This window comes from Gigantopelta aegis, chromosome 8, assembly GCF_016097555.1.
Source record: "Gigantopelta aegis isolate Gae_Host chromosome 8, Gae_host_genome, whole genome shotgun sequence".
Classification (NCBI taxonomy): Eukaryota; Metazoa; Mollusca; class Gastropoda; order Neomphalida; family Peltospiridae; genus Gigantopelta; species Gigantopelta aegis.
The window spans coordinates 48,053,806-48,070,323 of NC_054706.1; the positions used below are offsets into that span (position 1 = coordinate 48,053,806).

The window sequence follows — 16,518 nt, forward strand, 5'->3', positions numbered from 1 at the left end:
ACGACTGGTATATCAAAGGCCGTGGTATGTACTATCTTGTCTGGGATGGTGCATATAAAAGATTCCTTGCTACTAATGAAACAAATGTAGCAGGTTTCCTAAGACTATATGCCAAATGGTTGACATCCAATAGCTGCTAATTAATAAATCAATGTGCTCTAGTGATGTCGTTAAACAAAACAAACTTTAACTTTGACGGTCACCATATGCTAAAATAACCATACAACTGTAATGCTAGATATAAAAATACTCGTAGGTTAAACTGTGATGGGGGTGTCATTAAAGAGACAGACCCTAGTTTCAGCCCATGAACATTTAGTTAATCTACAAACCTGTCACACGTCTGAATAAAGTTACAATTGAGTGAAACATTAGTCTGTGACCGGCCTCGGTGGCGTCGTGGTAGGCCATCGGTCTACAGGCTGGTAGGTACTGGGTTCGGATCCCAGTCGAGGCATGGGATTTGTAATCCAGATACCGACTCCAAACTCTGAGTGAGTGCTCCGCAAGGCTCAATGGGTAGGTGTAAACCACTTGCACCGACCAGTGATCCATAACTGGTTCAACAAAGGCCATGGTTTGTGCTATCCTGCCTGTGGGAAGCGCAAATAAAAGATCCCTTGCTGCTAATCGGAAGAATAGCCCATGTAGTGGCGACAGCGGGTTTCCTCTCAAAATCTGTGTGGTCCTTAACCATATGTCTGACGCCATATAACCGTAAATAAAATGTGTTGAGTGCGTCGTTAAATAAAACATTTCTTTCTTTCATTAGTCTGTGACTTTGAAATGGTCAAATACCCTCTGAAAATACACTAAACCTTGACTCAGACGCACGTGCGTTTTTTAAAATATGAGGAATGCATTTTGTGATATTAAAAACACCATGATGACCAAAAACACTTCGAATGTACGGAAATGGATAATCTAAACAATAAAATCTAAGTAAAGTATGATTTCAGTTACCAAAAAAACGAATCTAATAGTTAAAAATATGGCTTAGTGTTTAAAAACTAGGGTATGTCCCTTTAAAATAAGTAATCATGTTATTTTCAATTACAGTATCTGCTGATCACCAGTTCAGGTTGGCGAGCGCTTGCGATCTTTCGTGATGCACATTGTATATCGTGTCAGTCGAAGGCGACCGCAAGCGATCATCATCCTGAACACGTTATATTTCACGATTTTCCACTGTATATATGATGTTAAACTCGACCAGTTTATTTGTTCAGTTTGCATTTATTTAACACAATAAAACAGCCATTTTTACACTTGAGAAACTCCATGGCTCAGGGTTTGAAATATCAGAGGAACGAATTATTTAGTATTTAGTCACCGGTATAACTGTTCCATTATCTAAACTACTTGTATAACATGCGACACCAGGCTAGGTATAGGGGAACACACACACACACACACACACACACACACACACACACACACACACACACACACACGCAAGCACGCACGCACGCACGCACGCTTATATATGTATATATACATTTAAAGACGTTTTAAAAGCACAATAAACCACATATTTTTATAATTATGCTTATTATAAATCAAATAACATTGTTTTAATCCATAGCCTCTCACATCCGATTTCTTACGAATTAATAACTTCTTATCCAAAAACAGTTTAAGCAAGATTGTCCTGGCACAATTTCCACTAAAGCTACTGACTTTCGACCAGGTCATTGTGAGCCAGTCCTCAAATCGTCTTCTATAACTGTGTGTTACAATATCACTATGACTAGTCCTCAGGTCCCCAGCCTTTGGACTGACCTCTGTGTAGACGAAAACATAAACCAAATAATCATTATTTGCCTCGTCCTTTTCATCAGCCACACCATTCTTCTCGTTCTACTGCTACTTCTCATCCCCAGTGTCATCATCATCTCATCTTGCGCATCATGCATAACTGTCTCTTCGTTCTGATATTTCTCATATCACCAGCATCATTATCATATCGTACTTTTCATTGTCCATAACTGTCTCTTCGTTCTGATATTTCTCTCATCATAATCATCAGCAGCAGCATCAGCATCATCATCATCATCACCATCATCATATTCATCACCATCATCATCGTCATCAACATCATCATCAGCATCATCATCATCATCATCATTATCTCGTACTGTTCATGGTCCATAACTGTCTCTTCGTTCTGCTATTTCTCTCATCATAATCTTCTCCATCATCATCACTATCACCATCATCATCATCTTGTCCTTTCATCATCCATAACTCTCTTCGTTCTGCTATTTCTCTCGTCATCATCTTCTTCATAATCATCATCATCATCTCGTCATTTCATCATCCATAACTGGCTCTTCGTTCTGCTATTTCTCTGATCATCATCAGCATCATCGTCATCATCATCTCGTACTTTTCATGATCCATAACTGTCTCTACGTTCTGCTATTTTTCTCATCATCATCATCATCATCATCATCATCATCAACATTACCACCATCATCATCATCTCGTCCTTTCATCATCCATAACTGTGTCTTCGTTCTGCTATTTTTCATCATCATCTTCATCATCATCAACAACAACACCTTCAACATCATCTCGTTCCTTTCATCATCCACACAACTGACTTTTCGTTCTCCTGCTATTTCTCATCAACATCATCCCCTCCTGCTCCTCTTTCTTGTGTTCTCCTCCTCCTCGTGGCAATCACACTCAGTCTCCTACTCATCTTAGTCCTCCTCCTCCTAAGCATCAAGCTCATTCCTCTAATGGCTGACTCTCGCAGTGGGCTATTGCCCTGTTGGGATAGGCTGATGTTGAAGGGACAGATTCTACTTTCGTTCCTTCTTGTACTGTACGCAAATGATGATTGACTGAAACAAAAGCAAAGGTAACAAGTATGGATTATAAGATTGAATCTATTTATTGAATCTAATTAGCCCTACGTTCAGCCAACGAACGTTTCGCTAACGTTCGCGAACTATTTGGCTAGTTCCCGACGTGGTCATTTGGTTTAACGTGAAGCGCATAAACCAGTCTAGCGGACGTGGCTCTGCCGCGGTAGGTGTGGGTTGTGGGAGTTAGTGCGTGGAGGAGGGTGGGAGTGCGCGATCATTTAACCCAAGGGGGTGCGCGATCATTTAACCTAAGGTAGCTTTATCAGCAATTAGCAGACGCCAAATCAACCAGTGGTTAACAGGGCTCGAACTTAAGAATTTGTCTCCCACGGCAATTTTTAAAATAATTGCCATGACTGAAAAGGCCACCGACGGCAATTTTGAGCCTGCCTTTGGTAATATATTTTTTAAAGTGACATTTGCAGCAAATAAACATGACTGCAAGGTTATTTTGTTGTATATAGACATTCAAACGAGTAAGTGTTGAATATTAACAGTTAATGTACATCAGGTGTGTATACATTTTGCCATTGTTGAGGAGTTTTACCGATGGCACAAAAGTGCCGTGGGTGATGCTCTCTACCTACAGCAATGTATATCTCAACGACGGCAATTGCCGTCGATGCCGTCGTTAAGTTCGAGCCCTGAGTTAACACGATCAGATTGTTTTTTATATTAGAGACAAAATACTCATGAACATTATTCTGTTGAACTGAAGATATAATACTCATGAACATTATTCTGTTGAACTGAAGATATAATACTCATGAACATTATTCTGTTGAATTGAAGATATAATACTCATGAACATTATTCTGTTGAACTGAAGATATAATTTTCATCTAGGACTAAAGGTTGGATAATATGAGTGTGAAGGCGGGTAGAGGTGGAAATGTATTTTGTGTACTGGGATGTCAAAATCATTGATTAAACTACCCGCCCCAACAAAAATGCCCCCCACCCCTACCCCCAAACAAAACATACTTTAAAGCTGTTTTCAATGAGCGTGGAATGGAAGTATAAATATTATAAAGTAGGCCCTATACATGGATCTGAATAGAATCGAACCTATGGCCAATCTCAGATAAAGGAAGGAAAGAAATGTTTTATTTAACGACGCACTCAACACATTTTATTTACGGTTATATGGCGTCGGACATATGATTAAGGACCACACATATACTACTCAAAAGAATTTAAGGGTCAGACGATATTTTCGACATTATTTTCTGAATGTCAATTATATTAGCTAGACCATAATGTCACGCATGGTATTGTTCCATTTTGACGAAAGTGGGTCTAAGCAACTCATAAATGAATTAAAATCCACTGTCATTGACACTGTCGACTAGTTCTAATGGCGAAAACATGCTTACATTTGCACGTAAATTAGGGCGAAAGCGAAAGGTCTGCTAAGTGCCCATAACTTGCTTTTTCACAAAGCGCTTCATTTGCACGCTTTGCACGTGTATTCCATGTTCCCAATGCTGAATTTCCGTATAATTGGAGCTTGCGTTCGTGTACGGTGCACACTCCAAATTCGACAATGGTACGACTTCAACTGACTATCGAAGATCGAGGAAGGGCTATTGCTTGGCTTCAGGATGGCAATACGCAAAGAAATGCTGCTCTGAGATTTGGTGTCAGTCAGAGTGTCGTTGGCCGACTGTGGCAACGGTACCAAGCAACGAATTCTGTTCGAAATCGTCCACGTTCGGGAAGACCCCGAAGCACTACAAATAGAGAGGACCGCTACATCACCAATATGGCTCTACGTCAACGCACAACCACTGCACGCCGATTACGTGACAATCTGCGGACTGCGACTGGAACTCGAGTGTCTGATCAAACCATACGCAATCGTCTGAGAGCCAATAATCTACGCTGCCGTCGCCAGGCTGTTCGACCACCACTCCTACCACGTCACAGAACGGCCAGACGTCACTGGTGCACACTTCATCTGCGGTGGCAACGTGTTCAGTGGGGTCGAGTGATGTTCACTGATGAGTCCAGGTTTAGTCTCCAGTTCAACGACGGTCGGGTTCGTGTCTACAGACTTTCTGGGGAGCGCTTCGCTGACGTTAACGTTAGACAACGTCACCGGTTCGGTGGTGGCAGCGTCATGGTGTGGGGCGGCATCTCTATCCACCACAGGACCCCCCTCTATGTGGTGGATGGCAATCTGAATGGAATCCGCTATCTGAATGAGTTTATCCGGCCGTTGGTTCTCCCAGGCCTTCAGCAGATTGGCGGCGGGGCAGTTCTGCAGGATGACAATGCCAGACCCCACCGCGCCAGGGTGGTAACGGACTTTCTCAGACAACAAGGTATCGCCAGGATGGATTGGCCAGCATATTCGCCTGACTTGGCCCCAATAGAGAACGCCTGGGACGAATTAGGCAGGAGAGTTCGGGATAACCATGCCCCTCCGGCTAACCTTCATGATCTGGGTCAACTTCTTATGGCAGAGTGGCAGGCCATTCCCCAAGAGTTCTTCAGACGTCTGATCAACAGCATGAGGCAACGATGTGTCGAGTGTATTCGCGCCAGGGTTGGATTCACACACTATTAAACGAATGTTCTAATGTGTAAAATCCATGTTTGACAACCTTCAACTTTGACAGCATGTCATGTGACTTTCTTGTATACAGTGACGTTTATTTGTGGTTTTTTGTAAATATGGAACAATAAATTAAATTTTTGGTGTAGTTTACATCATCAATCTAATACACTCTGAAACTTATTTGGTTATAAATTTTTGACCCTTAAATTCTTTTGAGTAGTATATATTGAGGGAGGAAACCCGCTGTCGCTACGTCATGGGCTACTCTTTTCGATTAGCAGCAAGGGATCTTTTATATGCACCATCTTATGGACAGGATAGCACATACTACAGCCTTTGGTGTACCAGTCGTGGTGCACTGGCCTAATATGAGAAATAGCCCAATGGGCCCACAATCTCAGACGAGTGCTCTACCAATAAGCTGCGTTTTGCTCGTGTATGAAAATAAGACATGCTCACCAAACCATACACTGGTTACCAGCAGTTTCTCCGTGAATCATACATTATCAGTCTACTTTATTAAATGTACATTCTGATATTGGACATTGGTACAACATTTTACATTTGAACAATACACAATTAAGTTTATGTTAAAACATTGTGTTAACGGTACCAATTCTTAATTGGAAGAATATGTTTTATAAATGAATTAAAAACGAAAATAACCTGGTTCGTGTACGGTTCTTTTCGTTGTCCAGTGTTGAAGGGTACTGTCTGTAAATCGAAAAATATTTCACAATATTAATTTGTTAAGATATGACACAACTATACTAATTTGATGTATATCTAAATGTATTTGTCTAAGTTAACCAAGACCCAAGCGCTTAAACATTTCAGGGTTGTTTGGAAAGAAACGCTCAACTTTTAAATATTATTTTATTAAATATACGTCTTTTTATTAATTTATGATTGAGATATTTAAATAATACACGACTGTAAATCGGTGATAAAAACCAACCATACAAAAACATCCGCATTAGAACATATCGACAATAGAAGGGGGCAGTCTTTAATAGGGGACACAGGCTGACTTTTTATAATTACCTTTATTCATATAGAATAGGAACCTCCACCTCCACCCCCCCCCCCCACCCCCCAAAAAAAATAATAATAATAAAAGAAAGAAGAAAAAACCCCAAGACAACCGTACATTTTTATATCCTCAAGCGGAGGGGGAGAATACAGGCCACCATTCACAGTCCCGAGTTCCTATGGGCCGGATCAGCGCCGAATACACTTATTTAGGTTAAGACTGGTTCGATAACAAACTATGGCAATAATTATTGTTAGTGTATGTAGCAGAAATGTCTGGGTTTACCGCCATTTCATCGACAGTAGAACGTGCAAGGGTTGATTTGAGGAAACTACCGAGAAGTTTACAGTTTTCGCCGCCAGAACGAAGACACCTGAAGATTTACGAATTAAAACTGTCAAAATTAGTAAACCCTCGGATGTATTAAGTTCTGTTAAAAATTGAAAACAATGTTAACATTAGATGATATCTAAATAATAAAAAAATGAAATTACCAGGCACAACTTGATTATGTCGTTTTATAAGCAGACAGCGAAATGCGTCAGAGAATCCTCTTCGGAAGTTTTCGTTGAATCCTCCGTAGAGAATGGGGTTGATGGCGCTGTTGAGGAAGGCGACGTACAGGGCGATGTAGGAGACCACGTCCATGTAGCTCTCCAGCTGAAACAGAATGGTCATACACCATAGTCAGACTCTCAACGGAGTTGTGTAAGCTGGGTAGACCAGCCAATAATGTAAGTGGTAGCATTGTAACACAATGGTAAATGGTACGTTGTGACAGAAGAAAATGTCAATTCAAAAGGGCTCAGAATGCGGAGCGGAGCGGATAATTTTACCATGCTCATATACCACGAAAGTTTCGAGAATGTCTGTCCCGGGTCCCGTCCCTGGATAGCCAGGGGCCCGAACCGGGATAGCCCGAGTCCCGTCCCTGGATAGCCAGGGGCCCGAACCGGGACAGATCCCCCAGAATGCAACTAACAGCATACTGTGAGTGGGATGTAGTCCTGTGGTAACGTGTTCGCCTGATGGGCGGTTGGTCTGGGATCGGTCCCCGTCGATGGGAAATAGTCTTGTCTCGTGCTCGCATCGGTCATACTTTCCTTGACCCATTCATTTATCTTGAAGGAGAATCCTCCACCTCAGTGTGAACACTGTCAGTGTACTCTGACTGTACGCCACATTTTGGTGGAGTATAATCGTCTGAAGGAAACTAGAAAAGAAATATTTGGTAGAAAAAATGTGATGGAATCATGCCGATTCCATCCTGATCGTTTGTTGCAATTTCTTCGTAATACTGAATTTTATTCTAACTTTTAATTTTACCTAGCTGTGATATTTGTTTGTTTTTTGCACAGATCTTTACACTGTTTTAATTTAACTCTTGACATTTTATACTGATGATCATCACTTCAGTTTTGCATTTACCTTAGTCTGACACCCAATAGCCGATATATTTTTCCTGCTGGGGTAACGTTAAAGGTTAATTAATTAATTCATTCATTCATTATTCATTCATTCATTCCGTCGGTGGGTCGATTGTGCTATTCTCAATCCAGCCAATGCACCACGACTCATATATAAAGGCCATGGTATGTGCTATCCTGTCTGTGGGATGGTGAGTATAAAGATCCCTTATTGCTAATACCAACTGTTTGTCATCCATTAGTAGATGATGAATATATCGCTGTGCTCTAGTGGTGTCGTTAAACAAAACAACATTTAATTTGGATACAGTGTTTCATTATGACAGAAATGACATCCATGAAAAAGACTGGCCTCGGTGGCATCGTGGTTAGGCCATCGGTCTACAGGGTTCTACAGTAGGTACTGGGTTCGGATCCCAGTCGAGGCATGGGATTTTTAATCCAGATACAGACCCCAAACCTTCAGTGAGTGCTCCGCAAGGCTCAGTGGGTAGGTGTAAACCACTTGCACCGACCAGTGATCCATAACTGGTTCAACAAAGGCCACGATTTGTGCTATCCTGCCTGTGGGAAGCGCAAATAAAAGATCCCTTGCTGCTAATCGGAAAGAGTAGCCTATGTAGTGGCGACAGCGGGTTTCCTCTCAAAATCTGTGTGGTCCTTAACCATATGTCTGACGCCATATAACCGTAAATAAAATGTGTCGAGTGCGTCGTTAAATAAATCATTTCTTTCTTTCTTTCCATTAAAAAGGGTTTAGAATGCATCAGTAAAATCACGTTTATTCGTTGTAGTCTAAAATTGTGTAATTCATGGAACAAAACGAAAATATAATACATGTATACATAATTAATAAAACAAATTTATGATACTATCTGTTCGATCGACGAATTAAAGTACACAACGAAATATATATGTGCGGTTTGTTTGGGTTTTTTTTTTTTTTTTTTTTTTTTTTTACCACAACCACGAACATTTAAACCCACGAAAATAAAGAATTTCACTGTATATTAGAACAATGTCCAAAACATTATGAGTTTGGCATTGATATACCCCACTCAATTAACGATCACTCCTTCAAAATTCTATTTTCATTATTTGAAATACTTTGCGAAGAAAGGCAGTTTTGTCTTATACCGTACACATTATCTTGATAATTTAAGTGAGTATTTTTAACTGAATATTCAGAGAATATGCTTTGAACTTTTGAAACGGTTGATATCTACACGTATATATGTACATATAACATGTTGCATAGAGGATGTATAAGTATATCGCTTTACAACTGAACTACATAAAACTTCAACGCCTAGACATTTTGGTGAGACCGAATCCAGTGTGTCATATTATTATATACTCTTCAAAAAAGTAAGGGAACCTGAAATATTAATGTTAATATCAACTATTAGACCGAACATATGTTTTGACCATAGACATCCTAGTAAAGAACGTTCACGTCTGTTTATCAACACATCGAAACACATTCCACACATACATAACGCAATTGCCCCGTCCACGTGCGTGGGGTGTCATTCTCGATTTTTACAATTTCCAGGAAGATCGATTAATCACCGTGGAACATTATTTCTGTCAATCTTTTTCATTCTGTTGATCATACAGTTCTTATTGTTTTGTTTTTAGTCATTTTTATTGTTTAAATTTGCGATTTACTGATAAAAAAAACGTAAACTTTCAAATTTCTCTTCTGACCCCAATCGTCCTTCAATATCTTTGGTGGTCATGAAACCTACTGTAATACTGAACTACCAGTTGTAATGTTTGCCCAATTAATTTACTATTATCATATAACCATTCCCCACAGCTAATATACCTTACAATGTTGGCAATTGTAAATTCTTATTAGAGTTTCCCTACTCGCCTCGATGTGCAGCGGTACTCTTCTTATGTTTTACGGGCGAGAAAAAGCTCAAACAGTACAAGACTGGTTTGTGCTGTCCTGTTTTGGAAAGTGCATTTGAAAAATCCATTGCAGCTACTGTGAAAATATAACGGGATTCTTCTAAAGACTGTGCCAGAATTATAAAATGTTTGACATTCGATGTTTAATTTATAAGCACTTAACTAATAATCACTGTCTCCAGTACAACTTAACAAAAAAACTTTCTTTCTCATTTAGAAGTTACATTTGTAAATTTAGATGTTCTGCTCACTCACTCAATATTGAAACTGGTCGTTATAGAAATATTGAACGTGAACTTAGGACCTGCAGTCTTTGTGACAATAATAGTATTGATGACGAATTTCAGTTTTATTTTAAAGTGTCCATTCTATTCTGAACTGCATGCTACTTTTAAACTGAGGACACCTTTACGTCTTCAAAATGTAACTCAATGACACAATCTTGGAAGATATTAGTTCCAATCTACAAAACGCAGAGAACTTAAAAATTAATTCTATACCTAGTCCATCCTGAAATTGTTCTTTCACATTTCTATTTGTTCATAACCTATTAATACATCTTTTACAAATTAATATAGTCGCAATACCATGGTACATGTATACTAGTATTTATTTGTCTGATGTTGCTGTTTTTTCTTTCGTAATTATATAAATTTATTATGTGAACTTATAAGTATGCATTTAAGTAATTGCTTTGGCAAATAAATAAATTTAATTTAATTGAAAAAAAAGAAGAATTAATTAATGACGTGATTTGATGGTGTCGTTAAACAAAACAAACTTGAACATTATGTTTATTTATTATAGCAAGCAAGACGCTCTTTTGTGAAAGTATTTGTACTGACATGTTTAATTCTTACCTTTGTTCCTTTGGGCTTGAATGTGTTCCAGAAGAGAAGAACTTGCTGAGGTGTCCAGCACAAGACAAACACGACGACCACCGTTATCATCATCTTTATAATCTAAAAATAACAACAACAGTTTACAGACACACAGGGAACTCTAGAACAGTCTGCTTAGATGCAAATAATGAATGCTATTAAAGGGACATTTCTGAGTTTGCTGCATTGTAAGATGTTTCCGACTAATAAACTATTTCTACGATTAAACTTACATATTAAATATATTCTCTTGTTTAGAATATCAGTGTCTGTATATTCAATGTGTTTCTGGTCGTCTTAATATTTGTAAGAAGCCTAAACTGAATTTTGTCTTCAAATAATTTCGTACGTACGAATTTTTTTTTATTTTTTAGGAAATAAGATGAAATTTAACCTAGTACAAATATTAGAACGATCAGAAACACGTTTAATATACAGCCACTAATATTTTATGCAGAAAAACATATTTGATATGTAATTAAAATCGTTAAAAAGTCTTTGTTAGTCGATAACATCTTAAAAACTGCTGCAAACTCAGGAATGTCCCTTTAATTAAAAAAAACTAAACGGCGCAACTACACTTGAGTTGCGTGCGTGTGTGCGTGTATGTATATATACGTGTGTGCACACGTGTGTGTTTGTGAGAGGGAGGGGGGAGGGGGTCTTGGAACTAAGAGTGTGCTGCCCTGTTAAGCTTTTTGAATGGTCAAGTGTCCAAAAGTGGGACACCAATTATACCTCACCTCGATTGAGAGAGAGAGAGAGAGAGAGAGAGAGAGAGAGAGAGAGAGAGAGAGAGAGAGAGAGAGAGAGAGAGAGAGACTTATAAATTGATCTATTTAAAAATGGTAATTAAATACTGTGAAATCCTGCATTTTCGTGGGTTTAATGTTCGTGGGTTTGCCAAAACATACATTTCGTTGGGTACTTAATTTCATATCACATGTATACATGTATGATATTTTTATGGTATTCTTGAGTTCGTTGACTACACTTGTCCACGAATTACTTGAAAATTACATGAAAAAATAAAAAGAGTGATTTCACAGCACCTTTCGTTTGGCCTTTTCCTGCGCATGCGCAGTACTGATGATGTGCGAGCCCGGCGCCTTCCTCACGACGAGCTTGACGACGATGATGGTGTAGGCCCCGATCATGATGGCGACCGGGAAGAAGAACATGAGGATGCCCTGGATGATATAGTAGGCGATCTTGCTCGGCTGGTAGATGTTGCACTGGGCGTCCTTGTAGACGTTGGGCCAGACCTGCTGACACCACACCTGGTGCCGGTCCTTCCACTGGATCTCGAACAGTTGTCTGACGACGAGCTGCGGGCAGGCCACGCTGAAGGCAACGATCCAGATGCAGGCGATCACGACGCCGGTGGCGGTAGGCGACCACTTGGCTTTGAAGGGGAAGACGACCGCGATGAAACGCTCCACCGATATGATGGTCAGCGTGCAGACGCTCGAGATGAGAACCAGAACTGTGTTAATAAAGATATAAAAATACAATTTCATTTCATTTCTTCAACTTATTTTCGTGCTTATAATTAACCAATTAAGGTTCAAGCACGCTGTCCTGGGCACACACACTTCAAGCTATCTGGGCTGTCTGTACAGGACAGTGGGTTAGTTGTTAGTTGGTTAGTGGTTAGTGAGAGAGAGGAGGGTGTAGTGGCCTTACACCTATTACCCATTGAGCCCTTACGAACTCGCTCTGGGTTGGAGCCGGTATCGGGCTGCGAACTCTGTACTTACCAGCCTGTAGTCCGATGGCTTAACCACTGCGCCACCGAGTTAATGGAATTTAGAGCAAAACGTTTTCAGTTACGGCTGTTTGATGACTGACAGAGAGCAATTTGGACCCGTCTATATGAACGTGCATATAAGACTAGCCCTTGCTGTTTATAGAAATAAATAACGGAGAGCGGATTCACAACTCTGTGTCTGTCTTTCCCCTCTCTCTCTCCCTACCCCCCTCTCTCTCTCCCTACCCCTCCCCCTCTCTCTCTCTCTCTCTCTCTCTCTCTCTCTCTCTCTCTCTCTCTCTCTCTCTCTCTCTCTCTCTCTCTCTCTCTCTCTCTCTCTCTCTCTCTCTCTCTCTCTCTCTCTCTCTCTCTCTCTCTCTCTCTCTGCCATCTCTCGTTCTGTCCCTCCCTGTCTCCACAGTTGACAATGTGTTGAGGTGTGATTAAACAAACACTGTACACAAATAAATAATTAATCAGTAACCATAAACTGGTTAGATAGTTTAAGTGTGTATTCGGGACAGCGTGTTTAAACCTTAATTGGATATAAGCACAGAAAAATTAAATTCAAATAAATGAATACAAAATGCCCCCCCCCCCCTCCTCCCCCCCCCCCCCACCCCCACCCCCCACCTCGTTCCCCAAATGTATGAATGAATATTATAATGATTAACGCTTTACAAACCTTGAATGAAGACATTGATCTTGCAGCCAATCTGTCCAAACGGCCATTCCGTTGTGATCTGGTTCCCTACATGAATCCACATGCAGAAAATCCCGACCAGCAGATCAGACACCGCCAGATTCAGGATAAGCACATTGGTTGTCGTGCGCATCTTGCGGTTGAGTCCGATGATGAGGATGACGATGGAGTTGCCCACGACGTCGACAAGGAAGGCGATGATGTAGAAGATGATCTTGAGAGCAATCTCCCAGTCCTCATGCACCACGCGTGTCTTCCCGGGATACAGAAAGGTACTGACGTTGATTGTCACACTAGCAACAGTGGCACCAGGGACGCATGTGGTATCGTTCATGTTGCGTGAGATTATTATTTAATTATGTATATAAATATATATATATATTTCTTGTACAGTTCAGAACTCGTGCGGCTTAGATTTCCATGCTTTGACGTCTTCGGAATACGATAACAGAGCAATATTGTACAGAGAATCCTTCGTAAAGCAAAACCAAAACTCAGAACTAGTGTGGCTTAGATTCACATACTTTGAAGTCTTCAGAATACGATGGTATAGCAATATTGTACAGATAATTCTTCGTAAAACAAAACTAAAACTCAGGATTAACTAGCGTGGCTTAAATTCACATGTTTTGACGTCTTCGGAATACGATAGCAGAGCAATATTGTACAGAGAATTCTTGATAAAACGAAAGCCCTCAAGAAATAGCTGGGTGTTTTCCTGCTGCTTTTTTTTTCTCAAGAGAACTACCTTTCTGCTTTCCACTTTCTAGACAGATATTCCAATTGGCTCTCAAGACTGTGTTGTTGATGGATGGTTTTTATTTCATCGATATGTCTGAAGTTTGGTTTGTTTAATTTTACGTTAGTGATACACAATTCAATTGTCGGCCTTTGAAAAGGTCTCTTACATGATATGCCATCAAGATAACGTCATATACAGATGTCAGGTATTCCCTACTTCAGGAAACAAAAATCATAGAACTGTGTGATTAAAATTGATTATACCTGTGATTCTGGAATGGTCACTACGTCCTAGTAGCTCTGGAAAGTTTTGTTCTCACGCAAGACTGATACGAATTTTCAAGGAGTGTTTTTGTTGCCATGATTAACGTCTTTGTTCTTTCCATAATCATATGTCAATGGACTCTATGCCTTTATGTTGTTTGAACACAACACACAAACACACCGTGGATTCATACTCAAAGTAGTTACAAGTCTGCCACAATTAGTTACGTTTGCGCTATACATTGGACATGTTTAATATAGTTACACGTAAGCCACATTGAACCGATTAAAACAATTAGTTACACGTAAGCTACATTGGACCGATTTAAAAATTACTTACATGTAAGCCACATTGAACCGATTTAAAAATTACATACATGTAAGCCACATTAAACCGATTTAAATTAGTTACATGTACGCCAAACTGAACCTGTTTGAGTCAAAAGCACATCGCAATGAACCTGTTCGTGCCACATGTATGCCACACTGAATCTTTTTGAATTACTTGTAATTGCATCCACGACTTTGCTGATTTTGAACTGACGTGCATCACCGGAAACCTCGTTACATTATTCACATGTACGCTACACTGCAGATGTATGAATTAGTTACACAAGGATTAGTCCCGACTAAATTAATTACACATAAGCCGCATTGGACTTGACTGAATTAGTTACACACAAGTCACACCGTTTTTTGTTTTTTTTAATTAGTTACACATAAGTCGCATTGGTCCTGAATGAATTAGTAACACAAGTCGCACTGGTCCTGAATGACTTAGTTACACGTAAGTCGAACTGGTCATGCTTAAATTGGTTACACATAAGTCGCACTGGTCCTGATTAAATTGGTTACATATACGTCGCACCGATCCGGATTAAACTGGTTACATATACGTCGAACTGGTCCGGATTAAATTGGTTACTTATACGTCACACTGGTCCGGATTAAATTGGTTACATATACGTCACACTGATCCGGATTAAATTGGTTACATATACGTCGAACTGGTCATGATTGAATGAGATACAAATACGTCGCACTGTTCCTGATTAAATTAGTAACACATAAGTCGAACTGGTCCTGAATGAATTAATTACACATCAGTAGTATTGGTCCTGACTGAATTGGTTACATATACATATAAGTCGCACTGGTCCTGACTGAATTGGTTACACGTAAGTCGCACTGATCCTGATTAAATTGATTACATAGAAGTCGCACTGGTCCTGACCTGACTGAATCAGTTTACACATAAGTCGCACTGGTCCTGATTGAATAAGTTACACATAAGTCGCACTGGTCCTGATTGAATAAGTTACACATAAATCGCACTGGTCTTGGTTGAATTAGTTACACAAACGTCGCACAAATCCTAATTCAACTAGTGACACATACAATGCACTGAAGTTTGGTTAGTTACACATACTCCAAAGTGGTCCTATTTACATTTGTTACGCTACACTAGTCCTATATGACACTGGTCTTCTTTTAGTTGGTTGCACGTATGTTTCTCTGGTCCACTTTCAATTATTTGCATATGTGCCACACATGTCCTATTTGAATTACTGTTTACACAGGAATTAGACTGAGTCACACATATGACACACGACATCATACTGACACAACAAGGATCTCGGAATACAATGCCGCAGCATAGATCTCGGATGAGGGTCTAAACGATGATGATAAACAAACAACCAAAACACGAAGAAACATTAAAAAAACCTCGACCTTATTAACAGACAGCAAAATAATTCCATACGTAAACAGAACACAAAAACCCCCACGAGCTACACTACAGACAAAGATAAGATATTGGCTAGTATGTAAAAAAGCCGGGTCGCCATGATAATGACCACTCCTTGTTTGCGGTATACTAAACTAGCCAGGTGACGGCTTACAGTCCAAGCCCCGTCTACAATACTACGGATAGTCTGCAACGACACCAGCTTTTTATACGTTTCGTCGTTTAATTTCAGATCTCATTTGCAAATCACGCGAGCAAACAAAAACGCCCGTTGATCTGTATAACGGTAAAAATACCCGAGTTTTAACACGACCGTTCCTGTAATGGATTACTACTTTGATGTACACCTATCAGGACGTAGAGTTGTTGGTTTCAGAGATCGATAGTTTTAACGATAATAAACAGGATTGTTTTCTCTCTCCCAACTCCTTTGTTCTCTGTTCCCATAGGATTGGGTATAGAGTTCTGAAATGATCGCATTCGCGAATGATTAATTTCCGTTATGACTATACAACCGAACACTAAACCGTCAAAGTAAAGCGGCAGCAAATAACAATGATACAAATGTGTTACTATTATGAAAGTGTTGGCGAATCATTCTTTCATCTCG

The 16,518-nt window shown here is 39.8% G+C and overlaps 1 protein-coding gene across 1 annotated transcript; it reads right to left on the bottom strand.

The window, feature by feature from the left end:
* Positions 1 to 1,220: 1,220 nt before the first annotated feature.
* LOC121378260 (QRFP-like peptide receptor) lies at positions 1,221 to 16,049 on the bottom strand. The gene is made up of 6 exons (XM_041506336.1): positions 13,136 to 16,049; positions 11,753 to 12,186; positions 10,680 to 10,781; positions 6,967 to 7,132; positions 6,106 to 6,153; positions 1,221 to 2,852 (listed from the first exon to the last, which is right to left on the bottom strand). The coding sequence occupies exons 1-6, from the start codon at positions 13,485 to 13,487 to the stop codon at positions 2,737 to 2,739; spliced, it is 1,218 nt and encodes a 405-aa protein (XP_041362270.1). The 5' UTR covers positions 13,488 to 16,049; the 3' UTR covers positions 1,221 to 2,736.
* Positions 16,050 to 16,518: the final 469 nt, after the last annotated feature.

What these genes read in the sequence shown, in the direction of transcription:
- LOC121378260 (XM_041506336.1), bottom strand. Translation starts at nt 13,487, where the DNA reads ATGAACGATACCACATGCGTCCCTGGTGCCACTGTTGCTAGTGTGACA. An exon ending in GATCAATGTCTTCATTCAAG is followed by an intron (nt 12,187 to 13,135) that starts GTTTGTAAAGCG and finishes TTATTAACACAG; the next exon opens with TTCTGGTTCTCATCTCGAGC. An exon ending in ACATAATCAAGTTGTGCCTG is followed by an intron (nt 6,154 to 6,966) that starts GTAATTTCATTT and finishes TTCGATTTACAG; the next exon opens with ACAGTACCCTTCAACACTGG.